This window comes from Malaclemys terrapin, chromosome 3, assembly GCF_027887155.1.
Source record: "Malaclemys terrapin pileata isolate rMalTer1 chromosome 3, rMalTer1.hap1, whole genome shotgun sequence".
Classification (NCBI taxonomy): Eukaryota; Metazoa; Chordata; order Testudines; family Emydidae; genus Malaclemys; species Malaclemys terrapin.
The window spans coordinates 20,559,440-20,580,328 of NC_071507.1; the positions used below are offsets into that span (position 1 = coordinate 20,559,440).

A 20,889-nucleotide genomic window follows, 5' to 3' on the forward strand; every position below is an offset into this window, starting at 1 on the left:
TTAGTATAAGTATTCTTGCACTTCATTGCACAAGGCCACTGAAACATTGGGTAGCTATGAAAGCAGTAAGTCTCCATTCTTCTGGGCTTCGGCAAGTGTCAGATTCTTCCCACGTTTATTAATTTTAATATTATTTGGTTTGTTTTCACTCCAGTTTTATTAGCACTGTTGCATTAATATATTGTGGCATTTAGAAGCGTTTTTAGGTGCAGGCTGATCTATGTATGGGGGTGGGAGTCTAGCAGATCGCATGCAATACTGTAGACTTGATGTAGGCACATTATTAGGAGTAGGGAATCAAGTTAATCGCAGTTGGCATTGACCACAAAGCCGCCATTTTTGTGTTTCAGTTCACCAGTAGGTAGGTCATTTTGAAGATAATACTGGGAGTGGCAAAGTGCTCTATTAGAAATGTTTCCTTTCTGCTTCCACGCGACTAATAACTTCGAGTCACGTGGAGGCTGAAGTGCGCTTTTAAGACCGTTTTAAAGCAATTGGAGGTGGCTTATACCTAAATTGAATGCGTCTGTCAATTTAAACGTTGGTTAGATTTAAAAGCAGCTTTCCTACTTCACTGTTTAGCCATGTGCAGCAGATGCAAACGGAAGGGGGTGTGTCTGAATGTGAATTCGGTGGAGGGGGAGTTAAATGTAACTGGAAGATTATATGAATTGAATAGTTTTACTGCTTTTTTACCAGTTGGCACTTTGTCGAAGATGTAATTGTAGTTCTCCCCAGGAAGGAGGGTTTTCCAGAGTTAGTATCTCACATGATTTCTTATTTTTTTTCCTGCTGCTTCAGATTTGACATTTTTGAATCTGACATTTGTATAACCATAGTGGGGTATGGAATTTATATTTGGAGTGAAGAAAAACTTGACAGCCATGGTGGATTATTTTTAAAATATTGAACCAATTAAGATAGTTTTGATTTCAGATTATGGTTATAATTCTGGTATGATCCTATTAAGCATACATACTTTGTTCCAAATGTGATAACTGATGTAATAAAAGGAATCCCTCTAATAGAGGGCTCCAGCTTTGGCCCTGGGCCCCAGCAAGTCTAGCCAGCCCTTGTGACCCCGTTAAAACAGAGTTGGGGTCCCAACACACAGTTTGAGAACCGCTGCTCTAATATTTACTTTTTGCCAGCACGCTGATTATTGAGTGAATTGTATGACTTCAAAATAAAGATGTGCCCCTCCGGTATTGGAACACTTATTTAGCATGTTTGATTATATAAATCCCAATGAAAGAAATTTTCTGAATGAGCACTTTGATGCATGAGTCTCTCTCACATTTTGTGTAGTAATTACTTGGACAGACTTGGAATACAGCCTCTGTCTTCCTTTCTAAGCTTAACAATTCAACTTGGATGGCATAAATTAAACCTGGTTTCTTTTTAAACAAGAAACAGTAACTTTTTAACATACACTAGCAATTATTTGGGAATGAAGATACAGATTACTTCCAGTAGTTTTGCTGGTGAATCAGGAGGACCTAATCCAACAACTTTTGTAGTATTAAGCTTGTTTTGAAATAGCCACAAGGACTACTAGAAGCTCTATGTTCAGCCTCCCAGATATCTCCAGTGCTTCTGCTGCTGTTCAGGGATTTTGCTGCTGCTAGCCAATGATATGGGCATCACTGAAATGGACAGACATGTTTAATTTCACTCTATAGCTGCATGGGGAAGTTATGAGCAAGAGACTGAGGAATGGTAAAGCCATAGAAACCTCCCTTAATGGCAATGGGGGGAGGGGGGAGAGAGTGAGAGTGAAAGCTCTTTCTCCCAGCAGCCAAAGTGAGGCATGAAGCTGATCAGATACCTACAAATCAAAGATTGATATGCAAAGAGCCCCCAGCCACAGTCCAGGATGATACACCTCTACCCTGATATAACACGACCCGCTATAACACGAATTTGGATATAACACGGTAAAGCAGTGCTGGGGTGGGGGTGGGGGGCGCTGCGCACTCCATAACGCGGTAAGATTTTTTGGTTCCTGAGGACAGCGTTATATCGACGTAGAGGTGTAATTCCCTTCCAAATAATACCTTACTCTTAGCTGAGTGTCTTGCCTTCACTGCTGTGGATGCCCCTCCAATCTTTTATAACTTTTTGGCTTGTAAGAGTGCTATAAATTTTTCAAACTCTCTGGATTTTACTGCACTGTACTTTAATACATATGTATGTTTAGGTGGAAAATATGCTGTTGGTAGGTTTATTCCTTTAGTATGGGAGACCTTCACTGTCCCCTTCTTAGTCAGATTTCTTTGTAGTTAAAAGTAGGCAAGTAAGTTATGCTGAAAACTTAATGAATACATTTTGTGTTTTTCTTTTTGAAAAATTGCTCCTAAGCCTAGCACTGACTGGTCCAGTTTACTTGTGTGTTGAATAATTCTTGGTGCATCTATCTCATTTGTGAGCAGTTCACTGCAAATATTTGAAAATTGATCTGGGCTGGTGTTGATTGGATACATAGGTGACTATTCAGTTCCAAAAAAATCATAAAACTAGACTTCAGGCATGTATATTTGGTATGGAAATTCAAAAGTCTGTCTGAATATTCTTTAATATTTAAATTTAATGTTTTTGGCAAATATTCCTGTCAATAAACTTATTTGCTAGAATATTTCAGAAAATTAAAAAACACAAAATTATCTCCAGTTGAAAACAAATTAGGTAAATTTGCAAATATCTGTTTAAAATTTTGTTGCTGTTAACCTAACTTGGCTTTTAGTGTGGCTTGCTAATGCTGTAACATGTTGAATTCTGATTCTCGTATCTACAGTCTTACCTTGAATTGGAATGGAGACTAAGGCCAGCTAAACTTAAGTTTATTCACATGTATTAAGTCTCCTGTGTAAAACCTACTGCCAATTTGTTTTGTATTATAATTTGTAAGTTTTCAGATAGATATGGTCAATATTGAAGTTTTTCTAATATTTGCAGTATTGCACTTTCATAATTCAACATGTGGTGACATAGATATATAACTTTATCTTTGAGAAACTTTTAACTGCAGTTTTTCTTGCCAGTTTTGAAGTGAGATGGCTATATTGAACAGATCACTTAAAAGCAGCTGTAGAAATAGTTTCTTACAAAAGTTGCTGGAAACTGATTAACTTCTCTAGTTTGATCTGATTCATTTTATTTTACAGTAATCTATGCCAGCAATTATGACAATGTTAGCAGACCATGCAGCTCGTCAGCTGCTGGATTTCAACCAGAAATTGGATATCAATCTCTTGGACAATGTGGTGAATTGCCTGTACCATGGAGAAGGAGCCCAGGTAAAATATATGTCCAAAAATATCGAAGTTTTAATTCAAGAGTATTAGAGAGTTGGCCATATTAAAACTTTACATTAGTCTATAAATCCTTAGAGGAACACTAAGTAAAATAATTAAATTCATTTCATGTTCACCCAACACATTTAAACAGGAGTTAAACTGGAGGGAATTTCACTCTGATATGACTAGAATACTCATGGAAAGACTATTTCGTAGTATTGGTGACAAGGTACCTTACAAATTTGGCAGACTACCTGATGCTGATTTGTGGCCCAGTTTTAAAGGGGGCCTTAAGATAAGACAAACATGAAAAGAACATTTATATCTAAAAGCATCTGCTTACCCAGTCATTCTTCTGTTGTTAAAGGTATGGAAAAGTGTGCTTTGAGAGCTGTCTCCCTCACAGCCCAACTTCTGTACTTTATTCCTGCAGGGAAGTCATAATCATGCCATGTTTGACATTCTGTTAGCATGAAAATAGTTATGATGTCACAAATTCACCATTGACTTCACTCCAGGATCATATTTAAGGGGGAAACCTTTTGTTTAAAATAACTCTGTTTATTATACATAACAAAAGACATTATAAAAATGCATGTGATGTCTGGACTTTTCTTTCCGTTATACTCTTTCTTTTGCCACTCTTTCCATATGCATCCAGTGGATTGAGACTTTGGGCATTTCGTACTCACTATATTTTAAAGTTGCTTTATGCTACCTGTCTGAAAGTTAACCTTTTATTGCCTTTTAAAATCAGTTTATCTAAGCACTATATAAAAGCTAGGTGTTTAATTTTTAAAGATAAGTATTGCTCAAACAATAGTAACGTCTGTTTTCCTGGCATACTTTCGTTGTTTTATAATACTTGGACAGTGTCACGGATTTTGTGGCAAGTAATGGCTTGTAGCAAGTATCCCACCCTAAAGTATCAAACATTGAACAAGACTTGAAGAATGTGACGGTATCCTAAAGAGGCTAAATATTTGTAACCTAACACCTCTTCTGTCCCCTTTCCCGGATCCCCCTCACTAAAACAAATAAAACCAACCACACAGATACCCACTTTGTATATTGATACCTCCTTAAAAGGCAGTCTGCTATGCCCGGTTTCTTAGTGTAGATTATTATAGACGCTGAAACCCATTGTTTGACCTTGTGTACAACTTCTGGGATGTGTACAATGTGTGAGCTCCTTTTCCAAACTTAAGCGGTCACAAGTTTAAGTTCATAATATGACAATTTCCCATATACTCTGAAGCTCTATGAAATTTCTTATGCAAAGTAACATAGTATTGACTCCTGAATATCTGCTGCATATACTATTTAAATAGCAAGTCTTGAAGGAGCTTTTAAGATATCTGCTCTCTGTTTAATATCCTTTTGTTGAATTTGTATTGGATGTTAGGAGGAATTGCAACCAGAATATATCCTCTGAATACTAAACAATTTTGTTGAAAAAATGCCATTGCCCTGTCAATGGAAGAAATTGATGGGTACAATTTCATTGGATTGTGTGTCTTTTAAGCTTTTGACACTTAGATAAGCTAATGACAAAAGAATTTTAAAAGGGAAATGGACTAAAATTGTCAAAAGCAAATTATGTTTAAGCATATAATTGTATCAGAGCATAAATACATGGCTTCTTCATGAAAAGTTTCAGTATGTATTGTATTAAAAAGTGTGTATTCCTGTAGAAGCACACATTTTTTTTCAGTGAGTGTCCTCCTATCACTGACTCTCGTATGTATATTTCCACAACAAGCACTAGTACCAGCAGAAGCACTGCCTCTAAAAGGCAGACTTGGCACAGAGCACAGCTTCAAAACTGGCAAAAGCAATAGGAATGCAGTTAGCTAAGATTAAGTTATTTAAAATTTCTTCTCTTAAACATTAAAGGAGTAAGACTTTCATGCTTTCTCCCCTGAAACCACTTACATGTGGAAAAAATGCCTCTGTCCTTAAGGCTCACTTTTGCCATAATCAACAGAGGGTCCTGTGGCACCTTTAAGACTAACAGAAGTATTGGAGCATAAGCTTTCATGGGTGAAAGATGCTTGCATTTGATGAAGTGGGCATTCACCCACGAAAGCTTATGCTCCAATACTTCTGTTAGTCTTAAAGGTGCCACAGAACCCTCTGTTGGTTTTTACAGATTCAGACTAACACGGTTACCCTTCTGATTTTTGCCATAATGTTTACAAAACCTCAGCCTGCTTATCAGGTAGGCAAATGAGAAGCTATGAATGCCCATCTACCCCCTCCTTTCTTTTCCTGTTCCCTTTATTCTTCCTAACTTCATCATTCCTGCCCTTCCCCAAGTTAGACCTTTTAAAGTTATGATTGCTGAGTTCTGTATTTTGATCTGAATGTAAAATATGTAAAATTCCATACAGGTGTCTTAACTCATCCCCACCATATTTATTTTGTCCATCTTGTTTGCCATCTGTTGGACATGTAGATTTTGGGCCCTCTGGGCCAGGGGACTGTCTTTGTTACATGTGTGTACATAATGTATGTAAGGTATATAATATGCTTATTTCCAGTGACTAGGAATACAAATGTCTTAGTGCAGCTGTGTTCTGAAAAGTAACTGTAAAAATATACATACTTATTCAAAGATCTGCTCCTTATGTACATTCAGATCCATTTGCTAATTTGAGTGACAAAAAGTAAGCTTTAGCTGTGTTATACCTGGGAGAGTGAGGTATATTCTATTAGTCCTTTTATGCACCATTGTTTAGTACAGAAACAAATTCAAACCTGCCTTCTCATAAAATCAGGTGCCAAACACCAGCCTTCCATTGATTGCAGTGGATTTGTTGGTAATTGGCTTTTTTCCAGAAGTGCCCACTTATTTGGTTTTCTAAGTGTGGATCTAGGAGTCTGATTTTAGGCACTCAGATATATAAACTGATCTAAATTTCATATTGTTGTTGTTTTGCACACCCACTGAAGACAGAATGATTGGACAGGTCACAGAGGGCCTACTTTGGCCTGTATAATCCTTATTAATAGGGCTGTCAATTAATTGCAGTTAACTCAAGCGATTAACTCAAAACATATTAACTCAATTTAAAAAAAATAATCACTATTAGTCAGATTTAAACTGTTAAACAATAATAGAATACCAATTGAAATTTATTATAAATATTGGTTTTCTACATTTTCAAATATATTGATTTCATTTACAACACACAACACAAAGTGGTCATTGCTCACTTTATTTTCTTGATTACAAATATTTGCACTGTAAAGATAAAAGAAATTGTATTTTTCAATTTACCTCCTACAAATACTGTAGTGCAATCTCGTTATCATGAAAGTGCAACTTACACATGTAGAATTTAGTTGTTACATAACTGCACTCAAAATAAAAATGTAAAACTTTGGAGCCTACAAGTCCACTCAGTCCTACTTCTTGTTCAGCCAATCCCTAAGATAAATAAGTTTATGTACATTTATGGGAGATCATGCAACCCGCTTCTTATTTACAGTGTCACCTGAAAGTGAGACTAGGCATTCGAATGGCTCTTTTGTAGCCAGTGTTGCAAGGTATTTAATGTGCCAGATATGCTAAACAGTCATATGCCCCTTCATGCTTCATCCAACAATCCAGTGGACATGATTATGTAAGTGGGGGAATGGTCCCGCTATTGTGGGGAACTTTTCTGGCTCACATACTACTCTGGTGAAATTGGCTAGCGAAAGAATCTGAGTCCTTGCTCCTATGCCCTGCGTGATCTCAAGGACTCCCCTTCCCCTCTCCTGTGTGGCAGAGTTCTTGTAACCCCAACAAGACTGGGCCCAGGATTCCTGTGGGGCTTCACCCCCAGTCTTGTCGTGGTCACTTAAGACAGGCAAGGGTGTCCCCTGTCCAGGATATTCTTTTCTCATAGAATACTTCCCTGACCCGACTGATATTACATATTCTTCAAAGCAAATATAATTTATTAAACAGCAACCAATTAAAAAATAAGAAAAAAATGGGAAAGGTTAAAGGAACATAAGAATGGCCATACTGGGTCAGACCAAAGGTCCATCCAGCCCAGTATCCAGTCTGGTGACAGTGGCCAATGCCAGGTGCCCCAGAGGGAGTGAACCTAACAGGTAATGATCAAGTGATCTCTCTCCTGCCATCCCTCTCCACTCTCTGAGAAACAGAGGCTAGGGACACAATTCCTTACCCATCCTGGCTAATAGCCATTAATGGACTTAACCTCCAAGAATTTATCTAGTTCTCTTTTAAACCCTGTTATAGTCCTAGCCTTCACAACCTCCTCAGGCAAGGAGTTCCACAGGTTGACTTTGTGCTGTGTGAAAAAGAACTTCATTTTATTTATTTTTAACCTGCTGCCTATTAATTTCGTTTGGTGGCCCCTAGTTCTTATATTATGGGAACAAATAACTTTTCCTTATTCAATTTCTCCACACCACTCATGATTTTATATACCTCTATCATATCCCCCCTTAGTCTCCTCTTTTCCAAGCTGAAATGTCCTAGCTTCTTTAATCTCTCCTCATATTCCAAATCTCCTAATCATTTTAGTTGCCCTTCTCTGAACCTTTTCTAATGCCAGTATATCTTTTTTGAGATGAGACCACCACATCTGTACGCAGTACTCAAGATGTGGGCGTACCATGGATTTATATAAGGGCAATAAGATATTCTTCCTCTTATTCTCTATCCCTTTTTGAATGATTCCTAACATCCTGTTTGCTTTTTTGACTGCTGCTACACACTGCGTGGACGTCTTCAGAGAACTATCCACGATGACTCCAATATCTTTTTCCTGATTAGTTGTAGCTAAATTAGCCCCCATCATATTGTATGTATAGTTGGGGTTATTTTTTCCAATGTGCATTACTTTACATTTATCCACATTAAATTTCATTTGCCATTTTGTTGCCCAATCACTTAGTGTTGTGTGATCTTTTTGAAGTTCTTCACAGTCTGCTTTGGTCTTAACTATCTTGAGCAGTTTAGTATCATCTGGATAAAGGAAAACACATAACCCCACTCTGTGAGCATGGGGGAACCAAAAACATCCGTTTCTGGAGGGTAAGGGAAATTCAGTCCGTTCCTCACACGTGCCAGGCCCTGGCTGTGCTGCATGGATGCTGTGGGTCGGACACTTGCTCTGGCAGTGGCCACACACCCTCGGGCTCTAGATGGTAAGACCCTTCTTCCCAGTGCTGGCCTCCCCTTCCAAGTCCGGCCTGCAAGGCCTCTTGGCTGGTGGCGTCTCCCTGTGCTGGGCCCTCTTCGCAGGGTCCCCCTTGTTTTCCCTCTGCTGCTCACTGTGCTTGGCTCCGGACTGCTCCACCCCCAGCTTCACTCTGACTCAGCCCTGCTGCTGTTCTGCCTCCAGCTCAGCTCTCTGGGCTGCTCCACTTTCCCCTCTGGCTGGCTTTGCTCTGCTCCCCAGCTCAGCTTGGGCTCTTGCTCTGTCCTTAGCTCAGCCCACTCTGGCCATTGTCAGCTCCAGCTCAGACAAAGGATGGAACCCCCGGGCTTCTGACTCCTGCCCTGTCAATGAGGCTGACCTGGAGCATTGGCCTCTCCCCATTGGACCTGGTACTGTCAGTCTCAGGGTCTTGATTTCTCATTGGCCCTTCCACTATCTTTTGGTACTGGGAGATAGCTAACCAAAAACCCCCACTAAGTTTTCAGTCCCCTTACGCTTCCATATCAATGACGTTCATTGAAAAAAATGCATTAATTAAATATCTGACTGAATTCCTTTGTATGTTTCCTGCTCTGTGATTTTACCTGCATTCTGCCATATATTTTGTGTTATGGCAGTCTTGAATGACAAACCAGCATGTTGTTTGATTTTTAAGAACGCTGTCACTGCAGATATGGCAAAATGCAAAGAAAGTACCAATGTGAGATTTCTAAAGGTAGCTACAGCACTCAACCCAAGGTTTAAGAATCTAAAGTGCCTTCCAAAATCTGAGAGGGACAAGGTGTGGAACATGCTGTCAGAAGTTTTAAAAGAGCAACACTCCAATCCAGAAACTACAGAACCCCAACCACCAAAAAAGAAAATCAACCTTCTGTTGGTGGCATCTGACTCAGATACTGAAAATTAACGTGTCAGTCCATAATAATAATTATATGATAAACATTCATATGCCCCTTCATGCTTCAGCTTCCAGAGGAGATACTTCATGCGGATGACTGGTTCAATCCAAAGCAATGTGGACTGACACATGTTAATTTTCATCATCTGAGTCAGATGCCACCAACAGAAGGTTGATTTTTCTTTTTTGGTGGTTGGGGTTCTGTAGTTTCTGGATTGGAGTGTTGCTCTTTTAAAACTTCTGACAGCACGTTCCACACCTTGTCCCTCTCTCTGGCACATAAATACCTTGCAATGCCAGCTACATCGGTGCCATGCGAATTCCTGTTTTAACTTTCAGGTGACATTGTAAATAAGAAGTGGGCAGCATTATCTCCCATAAATGTACACAAACTTGTTTTGTCTTAGCAATTGGCTTAACCAAAAGTAGGACTGAGTGGACTTGTAGGCTCCAAAGTTTTACATTTTGTTTTTGGGTGCGGTTAGGTTAAAAAAAATTTAGTTGTACTTTCACGATAAAGAGATTGTACTCCAGTACTTCTGAGTACTTTTTTTCCTTTTTTTACAGTGCAAATGTTTGTAATCAGAAATATAAAGTGAGCAGTGTTTTGTGTGTTGTAATTGAAATCCATAAATTTGAAAATGTAGAGAACATCCATAAATATTTAAATAAATGGTATTCTGTTGTTTAACAGTGCTGTTAAAACTTCGATTAATTGTGATTATTTTTATCTCTCAACTATAATCACAACTATTTTTTTTAATAATTTGACAGCCCTAGTTATTAATGGTTGTAATGAGGGAGAAGGAAAGAACGCGGTGCTGTCTTTAGAAATCTCTCTTTTTACTTGTAAGGCAACAGAAATCAAGACTATAAATGTGGAGCCCCGTGATATTGCTTTAAAGTCACTTGAGCACAATAATACTATTTCATATTTGCACAGTTCTTTACAGGAACTTAAGTGCATTCTATTTCGGGATGTAGTGGGTTCTAATGCAAGTAGAGTAATGCAAGTACTTGCACTAAAGCCCAGGGGGTCAGACTAGATGATCTATTGGTCCCTTCAGACCTCAAATTCTATGAATATATGAAAGCTTGTAAATTCAGAATAAGTTCTACTTAATACTCTGAACATTTTCTCCTTATGGACTAAATCCATTCCATTCTGGTTTGAGAGAATGCCGAAGTGTTAGTTAACAAAACTTGCTGACCCAAAGAGTCAGAAAACATTTGATCTGATCTGTTGCTCCTGGCTTAATTCAAACTACTTTTGGTTTTAATGTGGTAAGTGCTTAAACTGTTCAAGATATAATATTTTATTTATTTATTTATTATGGTAAATAGCTTCTAAAATGCATTTAATTGTGTTTTTTTGTTATCCTTCTTTAGCAAAGAATGGCCCAGGAAGTCTTGACTCACTTAAAAGAACATCCTGATGCATGGACCAGAGTTGATACTATTTTGGAGTTCTCTCAGAATATGAACACCAAAGTAAGCACCTGGTCTTCAATTGATTTTTTTTTTTCCCCTTTCTTCCATTCATAAACTTTGAGGAAGGTATCTCATTTTTAGCATTAGCTTTTGTTGCTTCAAACCACACTTTTTTTTATTGTTTTTATTCCTAAAGTTGCTTTAAATTTAACTCTGCCGTAAACAGGCCTATCATTTAATTTTCCCTTTACATTGACACAGTTTTCTTAAGGAAGAGATAAATTAGGAATAAAGTATTTCAAGGCACATGCAGAATTCATGAGTTTGGTGTATGTACAGATCTGAGTAATATAAAATCTGCTAGGGCCAAATTTTGTCCTTGAATAAATGTTTACTCTCATTATTGGGAGCTGTGTGCACATAACTGAGGGCAGAATTTGTTCCTAAGTATTTTGAAGGTAGAGATCAGACTGGGATTATTTTGGGCAGTCAAATCAATACAAACTAGGCGCCCTGAACACTTTGTAATGTTGGCTATAATCTGTATTGGCTTGCAGAGCACACTAAGTTGTACAACTTTTTAAACCCTGCCACCATTATAGTGACTGATTTAGGGGACAGAACTCAGTTTTTATTTGCAAGTCTACATGTTTTACTCTAAGACTTCTAAGCAATTTGAACAGAAGAGTTGATCAAAATGTGTTTTGACTGTCTTAAGTTTGACTCACACTTCTCTTTAATTTTAAAGTAATTTTTATGCATGGTTTTCTGCTTGATACACGTTACTTTAATATACTTTGTGTTCGAACAGAAAATAGCCATGTTCAGATATGTTTCTGAATTCAGATAGTATTCATGAAACAGTCCTAACTTTTTAAAATTTACTCTGTAAATTTTAGGGAAAAACAGTTTAAGAACTTCCTCAAAGTGCTAACCTTTAAGTAACAGTGTTTGCCTGTTTGCTTGCCTGGTAAACTTTGCTTTTTATACTGACAGACATTACTAATGTTTAAGTTGATTTATCAACAGTATTTTTAAAAACTCAAATTTGTCTTGTGAAAAATGAGATGATTAGAGGAACAGAAAGAAAGCAACAGGTAAAGAATTCTTCAATTTACATAAATTGCAAATGATTTGGTGCTAAATTTATGCACTATGACATTTGGCTTTTATGCAATCATATTTTATCTTTAAAGCTGTTAACACTATCTGATATTAATCATAATGTTCCATTATGTTGATTGCTTGTAATAGGAAGAAAAGGGGTGTCTTCCTGTGCAACTGACACAGCTAGGCTTTGACGGCAGGCCTCCACAAGGTCTACCCTTTTGATTCCCTTTAACTGAATTCTGTTCATCAATTGTTTTTGTTTCTTGGGAGGTGGGAGGGAAAGGGGATTCAATGCATAGAATAAATAATTAATAAGGGTACCATAGAAATTTCTACCATAGGGATCATTTCATGCATTTTTTCATTCAGTCTTTGCTGTTATCTGTCCCTCACCTTCATAACTCAGCAGTCGATTTCTGCAGTGCTTCTGATATTTAGCATAAGATAAAACCAGAGACTAAATAACTATTAGAAAGACATTACTTTAATTTTGAGTGCTACATAAATGTGTGTTTGTATAGATGTCTATAATCTATAAAAAGTACATTATTGGAATCAAATCCAAGATGTTCAGAATTGGCCAGTATTTGCAATTCTGGGCTGAAAAGAATTCCAACTAGTGGAGCAGGGCAGGTACTTGAAACACAGTGCCAGAAATCACTAACTATATTAAAAAAACCCAAGATTTAAGAAGATTACATTATCCAGGATAGGGTTTGGCAGCCATCAGCATCTATTCCGCAAGGTGGCTTACAAAGTCTTCTAGCATGGTATGCCAGGAGGGTGGATTGGACACAGTAATGGAGTTGAGGCATTTGCTTTCTCTGTTGCTTCAGTTCATGTGCAAGTGATACAGCAAAGTTAAAGTTGGCAGGGTTCGTTTTGCTTCTTTCTTATACATAAACCGGGAGAAATAAATGGGTAAAAAAATAGTGGACAGAAAGGGATGACGAGGAATCTAGAAAAGGAAATAAATGAAAAACAGAATGATGGCTAGACATTCGCCTGTATCATTAAAAAGTTGTGAATTAAGTTTGTCTAGCAGTCTCAGGAGTGTGTGTGTGTGTGTCTCTCTCTAACAAAAAGTTTCCATCCCCCTTTCAAAGCAAAGTGATTTGATTTTGTTTAAAATACAGCTCTTGGGAGTTAAGGAAGTAAGATACAGTTTTGGTTAGCCATTAGCTTTAAGTGTATTATTAATGTGACTGCAGCCATACAATTTAGGAACTTTAAAGTGGTTCAGAGCTGGTTTGGGAATGTTAATACTGCCTGATATCAGTGTTCAACCATTGAGTATAGATTGAAGTTTATCACCAGCTTTTATGAGTTTTTTGTTTTGTTTTGTTAGCTTCTATTTACCTGTAACAGAAACACAAGCTATATCTATAAAACTGTTTTAGTTGCTGAGGTTGCTTGCTATAGAGTAAAGCATGCTGTTTTAAAGAAATTGTATGCTTGTGAATCAGATTCTCCTATACAAATGTTACCTTGGCTTCACTTCAGCTGTTAGATAGTTGTACAAATTTAAAAACAAAACCCAGAAGATAAACATTTACTGCTGATTATGAAAAAAAATGCCATTTGTTTTCTGTAATTGCAGAATAACTATGTACAATGTTTTTGAACTCTGAGGAATATTCTGCAAATGTGGAACTTTTGAATGAAACAGGCAAAAATTCATAGTGAGCAGGAAGGCATATGGAAGTAAACACTGTCAAGATGATAACAGCAAAAACGTTAATGTTTTTGAGTACAATGTAGTTTGGGACAGTCTACATTGTGCTGTTAAAGTGTGCAGTTTACATGATCCCTTTGGTTGAAATGCTAATGAATTCTACTTTGTATGAAAACTAACCATTTTAAAGATGAACTCTTATTCTCAGCCAAACTCTAGTCATACTACTACGTAGACATGAATAAGTTTACCTTTCAGGCATTGGTACTGTCTTCCTCCCTAAGCAACCACTGACTAAAGAAACACAAAATTCCTTTTCCCTTTTTTCCCTTCTGTCTGTCCACTTTTAAAGTTCATGACCTATAATGTTGCTGGTCATGCCAGAAGTCTTTTTACTACTTATGGTGAGTAGGCAGTAGGGACAAAATGGATTGAATGAAGTGGTCTCCCCTCTCCAGTAAACTCTTGCCAAATTTTTGGGTCAGAGCCCAGGAAGCAATACTTGAAAGGTAAAAGGATTTCAGAGTGCATGTTAAAATTTTAATTACTTTTGACTGAGCAAAAAAGATCATCTTTAAATTGTAGAAATAGCTGCCGTAGGGGTGGGGTTTGAAATTAAGTAAACCTGTGGGTTGTCTTGCTGTTCCTTAAGTAACACACCAGTGAAGTTTGGGAAACACTTTCTTTAGAAAGTGACAGTGACAGTACATATAATGCTAAGCCAAGATCTTTCAGCTCAGAGGAATAGTAGAGGAAATCATCCAAGCTGCTAAATTTTTTAGGAGCCTGGTTGTCTTAATACTTGAACATATGAGCAGTCATTTATGTTGTGAATTCATATCTGGCTGCTACTTTCTCTTCTACAGATAGCCTCTTTGGCTGCCAAATGGCTTTTTTTATTTCTCCTGGTGTGAGCATGATCAAACAGCAGGACTTATTTAGAGTAGCAAACAATAAAAACAAGAAAAATGCATGAACAACTCAGTAAATGGGTGAATAGACTTTATTTTTAACTAAATTTGTTAGTTTAATATTTTTGAAATCTTAAATGTTAAGTGTGAATGTTTGCTTGAATGAGAATCCTAAAAGTTATTGTCAGTCCTACAATAACATACTCACATAATGCTCTTCTCCAATTTTCAGTATTATGGACTGCAAATTTTGGAAAATGTGATAAAAACAAGATGGAAAATTCTTCCAAGGAACCAGTGTGAAGGTAGGAAAATACACTACATTTTGTATGATGATTTTGAATTTGATAGTTAACTGTTTTTTGACATTTAGAAACTTCAGTCTGTCACCTAAACAACTTTCAATTTCAAATATAGTTGGTTTGTCTTTTGGATTTACTAGATGAATGATACATACTGTAACATTTGTGAGCACATCAGGACAAGTTTTCTATTCTTTACTGGGCTGATTATCAAAGATGCTGAGCACTTGCTGCTTCCATTAACTGTAATGATGTTGGAGAGAGTGCTCAGCACTCTGATAATCAGGCCATAGATATCTCTGTTGACTGTTACACATTTTTTTTGAACCACTTAAGGAGTTCTGTAAGTTGTTTTGGTAATTGTATTCAAAATAACATTGCCAGATAAGGGAACACTTGTATCTGCTGCTAACACATTCCACTAGACAATTAGATATTTCAGAGTCTGTTCAAAGTTATATAAAAATAAGAAGAGAGATGAAATTTGAGATTTCTGTAACTTAAAATGGTGTAGGGCAAACCTCCACTTTTGTCACTTCGTTTTTTTGCCCTTAAAGAAATTTTGAACTCCATGAATCAGTCTTGATTCTTGGATCTATTCTCCTTTCTCTCACTAGTCTATAGTAGGGGTTCTCAACCTTTTTCTTTTTGAGACTACCCCTCCCCCCCCCCACACCCCCCCCCCGCGCCGCATGCTATAAAACCTCCTCGGACCACCTGTGTCACAACAACTGATTTTCTGCATATAAAAGCCAGGGTCGGCATCAGGGGGTAGCAAACAGGGCAATTGTTTGGGGCCACAGGGAGCCCCATGAAGCTAAGCTGCTCAGGCTTAGGCTTCAGCTTCAGCCCCAGGTGGTGGGGCTCAGGGCCTCGGGCTTCAGCCCCATGCAGTGGGGCTTCAGCTTTCTGCCCTGGGCCCCAGTGAGTCTGGTGCTGGCCCTGCTTGAGAGACCCCCTGAAACCTGCTCACGGCCCCCCATGGGGCCCTGGACCCCAGGTTGAGAACCACTGGTCTACAGCACAAGCTTTTAAAATTGCAGTGGATAGTATAACTGACAAAATGAAGATGAGAATCCTTAGCTAAACTCTACAGTATTCTGAACTGATCAGATGTTGTCCTTCGCCAGTGAGAAGGAACAGTTGGTCCATCAAGATGTTTCTAGCTCAGGCAAGTCAGGAAATTTGGACCTTAAACTAATTTCATTGTAATATTAGCTATGTAAAAAACTCTTGAACATGGTTGTCACCGTCCTAAACTTTTTATACTCTTTTGTTACTAGTAGTGGTTTTTGTAAAACTTCTGAAGATCCAGGCGACTTAAAAATATAATTTCTGCTGTGATTTTTCTCAGTGAAGTTTTGAGATGCCACTTAAATTTGTGCTGCTGCTTCTCTTGTGCTAAGCACTACAGTTTCCAGGTTTTAAAGAGGACCTGTTCTTGATGAAGAGTACTGTCTGATGAATACTAATGGAAAAAATCATTGTTTCCCACCCCATGTGATATTTTTGTCCATTTTTAAGATTCTCGCTCCAACAATAGATGTGGAAGTGGGATTTGTTTGTGACATCAGTAGCAGGAAGTCACACAGTCTCTCAGGAAGTGGCGTCAAAGCCAAGATAAAAACATTAAACTCTGTAGAACTTCAGAGAATTTTTCAGTGCTTTAAAAGGACATCTTCAACTTGAAATCTAGTAAATTTTTAATAGTAGGGTTGGGTACTATACTTGTTTAATTTTACATTTTCTTTTTTTTTTTTTTTTCCTAAAAAAAAAAAAACAACCCCTCTTGCTGTGTGTAAAACATAAGCAAAATGGGTCACTGAGAATAGAGAATTGGTACAGACTATATATGAAGTTTCATCAAATTAACGTGTTTAATAGATGTTCGGATGGAACCATTGGCAGGGCATAATTTACTAAGTAGATTTATTTTAAATTGGGGGGGAACAAATTGCCTGTAAACATGCTTATTTGACTCAAGAAGACAAATGCAGAAGGCATAGAAGAAGGCAGTTTTGAATAAGATATATGTGGGAAAGATTGTTGGATAAGAACAAAGATGTCCACAATGTCACATTGGGCCCCCAAGTAAAGTAAGGCTCTCTGTTCCTCTCCTCTTGCACCACTTCTCTATACAGTGCTTACCATAGCTGCTCTCCTTCACCCACTCTGTGTCACTTGCAAAACAGTTGGCAGCTGATTGAGATGTTTGATGCTTATTCAGACTTTCTACAATTGGAGCTGGAAGGTGGGGGAAAGTTGGGGGGTCAGCAGTTGATGCTGAGGACAGAGTAGTTACTAACTCAACACCACGTGTGTCCCCTAGAGGCAGGGGTAAAGAAATAGGTGGCAACAGTCCCAACATCACAAGGTGTGGTAAAAGCTCAGGATATCTGATGCAGGAGTGAAATGGTTGACCAGATATAACACATTTTCATGAGTAAATGACTTAAATGTGCATTGGATTAATGAGTGCGCAGACCAGATAAAACCAGTTGTGTGTGAGGTACGGGAGCGGGGTGGAGAATAGACCAAACTGTCTTAGATGTTACGTGTAACAGTAGATGAAAATCACTCTTCTATTGAAAATCACACTCGTCTACACTAGACTCTTTAATTTCACTTGTCTTTTGGCAGATTGGGACTATCAGTCCAATATTAGGGCTGGGATTGTACTTTACTTGCTTTCAGCTACTATAATCATAGTTGGATTAGTAGCTAAAAGAAATTAAAATATAACCCTAGTTCTAAAACTAAACAATCTACTTCTGTTTTTTCTTCTGTTTTCTGCCCTACATCCTGGGAACTGTATCGGGAAGGGAAGAGGAGCCAGATATGCGGGGTGGTATGGCTCTATGGCTCCATCTTTTTGGCTTCAACAGCATCAGATAGAGGAGGGGGTAGAGCCTGCTGAATGGGTATTTCAGCTCTGCCATGTTTTCATCTCTTTTGCCTTTACTAATGGCTAAGGCCTGATAGCAGGGAACTGCGCTTCTCTAACCTTCATTTGGCTATCTAATTGCCCAGCAAGCTGAACATAGGTGGAGCTGAGGCCTGCTCAGTTTGACCCAATCATCCAATTGAAGGACAAGACTCTCTCGTGGATAAAAGTAAAATATGAGGCCAGATTTAAGATTGACTTTTTAGAAGTTTAACCTTCAGTAACAAAATAAGCAAAATGACACTAATACTTCAGAATCAGGTAATTTTAATTACCATCTTATTTTCACAACACTTACCATCCTCTGGCTGGATTTTCGCAGTAAATATTTATTGAAAGGAAGTTAAAGAAGTAATGATTTATAATCTTGAAAGGTGGGGATGCCAGTGATTTTCAGATGGAAAAAATGTTGGTTTCTACTGATAGCTACAGCACTTCTCAGGATTGTGACTGTTTAAAATTAGGTCTGGATTGAAGTGTGAATGGAAGAAATCAAGGTTATTGGGATGACCTGTTTTAAAGATTTGGGGATCATGAGGTCTATGGGAGATGAACCAGTGCCGTGTACCATTGGAAAGCTGAACCTCTTAATTTTTCCTTTGGGGTACAGCATTTGTTTCTAGTCTTATTTGTGAGACACAAACTAGTTAAACTGTTTTAAAATGGTTATTGGTTCCTCAGAATGGCAATATTTATTATTACTGATATGGGCTTAAGTAGTAGTAGGTCTTGGACCAATGGAATTTCCATTCATTGGGATTATTCTTTTGCCTTCAGTCAAAAATTCCAAATACAGGAAGCTATCTTCTGAAGATGTGTCCTTTGGACTTGGATCTCTATTCTCATTTTGCCTTGAATTTCTCAACACCGTGTAGCCCTATTCGTGATTGGCATTTTGAGGTGTTCTGGGACTAGTGCGTTTGAAGTTGTGCACAGCTACGTTCGGTTTTCTCAAGTATTGTAGTTTAGTTTTTAAAATTGATGAATATGTTGATCATTTTTGTGCCGATTTTAACTGTATCCTTCGTGATTTGATTCCAGATCAGGAACAAAGATAAAGTCAGGGGTTTAAACTACTTTACAAATTTAATGTTTTTAAAGGCCTGTCAAAAAAAGCCATCTGGACAAACATGGATTATTGGAATACAGAACTCTTGGGAAGATGTTAAGATTTAAAAAAAAATAGTGTAAAGACCAAGTGTCTGCCCCAGTGTACTGTTGGCAACTTGGTCTCTGCCATATTGAGGTGTCAAGATGCGGGTCACAAAAGGGATGAGCTAGACTTGCTGCTAGGGTGCTCAGCCCTTGGGAGAATGCATTGCTTTTGTCAATTCCCAGTGTACAGGGTGACTTTACAAGCTCTGGAAGAAAATATATTAAGGCCTCTCAGGGGTAGAGTGGGAAGAAGGATGTGTTGGGTCAGTCCATACATTGAACTTGGGGCAATCAATCCCCCTCTAGTGCCTTTTGAGTATATGAGTAGTAAAATGGCATACAATCTTGAATGTAAGCACTTTAGTTAATAAAATCAAGGAAAGAATACTACATGTTCACCAGTGATTGCTGATACAAAGTCCTCTGCTTATTTAAATTTTTTAAAATGTTATAAGTGTTTTTTGTATAGGGCTGATTAGTATTAGGAACTTTATAGTAGATTACAATGTTACTCTTGACTAATGAGAGCACAATTATAGGGAATGTCCCATGATAATGGGAAATTGAGAACTAGGTTGGTTTTCTGATACAAAATATGGAAAGCTTGCCCAGAAAGATACCTTGGTTTTTGTGCTTGTAGTCCAGTAATAGAGAGATAATTGACTTTGTAATGTGAAATGAAATTCTACTTTTGTGGTGAAGGTAGCTTATCTTTCACTGAGTTAGTGTGGACACCTGTTTAATCAGTCTGTTTTGAAATGTGAACATTTTTCTCTAGCGTCATTTGACAATGAATATGTTCAGTGACTGTATAACACATTGGCTCAGAGCAGGGGGCTTAGTTTAGTACTAAGTTCTTGGCCTACCAAAGGCAGGGAACTGTAGGAGCAGCTTATTCCTGGTTTGCGATTAAGGACTCTTTCCCTCCTCCTCTCCCCCCCTTTCCTCCCATTTTACAGCTCTAGTGGGTTATGGAATTAGGTTGGCGTTAGAGCTGTCGATTAATCGCAGTTAACTCACATTATTAATCACAGTTTTAATTGCACTGTTAAACAATAGAGTACCAATTGAAATTTATTAAATATTTTGGATATTTTTCTACATTTTCATATATATTGTTTTCTGTTTTGTAATTGAAATTAGTGTTATTTTTATTAGAAATATTTGCACTGTAAAAATTATAACTGAAATATTTTTCAGTTCACCTCATACAAGCACTGTAGTGCAATCTTTGTCATGAAAGTGCAATTTACAAATGTAAATTTTTTTTTGCACTACATAACTGCACACTATAAAACAGTGCAAAACTTCAGAGCCTACAAGTCCACTCAGTCCTACTTCTTATTCAGCCAATCGCTAAGACGAACAAGTTTGTTCACGTTTTCAGGAGCTAATGCTGCCCTCTTCTTACTTACAATGTCACCTGAAAGTGAGAACAGGCATTTGCATGGCATTTTTGTAGCCGGCGTTGCAAGATATTTATCTGCCAGATATGCTAAACATTCATATGCCCTTTCGTGCTTTGGCCACCATTCCAGAGGACATGCTTCCATGCTGATGACGCTCATTTAAAAAATAAAAAAGGATAATTACATTTGTGACTAAACTCCTTGGGGGAAAGTTATATGGTCCCATGCTCTGTTTTATCCACATTCTGCCATATATTTCATGTTATAGCAGTCTCGGATAATGATCCTGCACATGTTGTTCATTTTAAGAACACTTTCACTGCAGTTTTCACAAAAGGCAAAGAAGGTACCATTTGCCTCCACTCCCAGCTAGCATTGGCTGTCCTAGCTCTCCAAAGCTCCCTGTTCCCAGTGAGAGCTCCACGGTCCCTCAGTCTGAACCTTTCCAGGCTCTCAGACTGACTCATTCAGCTCCCCCTCACGGGGGGGGGGGGGAGGGGGTCTCTAAAGATAGCTATAGCACTTTACCCAAACTTTAAGAATCTGAAGTGCCTTCCAAAATCTGAGAGGGA

General features: G+C 38.0%; 1 protein-coding gene across 1 annotated transcript in view; it reads left to right on the plus strand.

Moving 5' to 3' along the window:
- The window catches only part of XPO1 (exportin 1), a 76,001-nt gene that overhangs the window by 2,182 nt on the left and 52,930 nt on the right, over positions 1-20,889 (plus strand). Inside the window, exons 2-4 of the mRNA XM_054022592.1 lie at positions 3,165-3,296; positions 10,770-10,871; positions 14,740-14,812. Of these exons, the coding sequence (XP_053878567.1) occupies positions 3,171-3,296; positions 10,770-10,871; positions 14,740-14,812 (301 nt within the window). The 5' untranslated portion in view covers positions 3,165-3,170. The remainder of the gene's footprint in view (positions 1-3,164; positions 3,297-10,769; positions 10,872-14,739; positions 14,813-20,889) is intronic.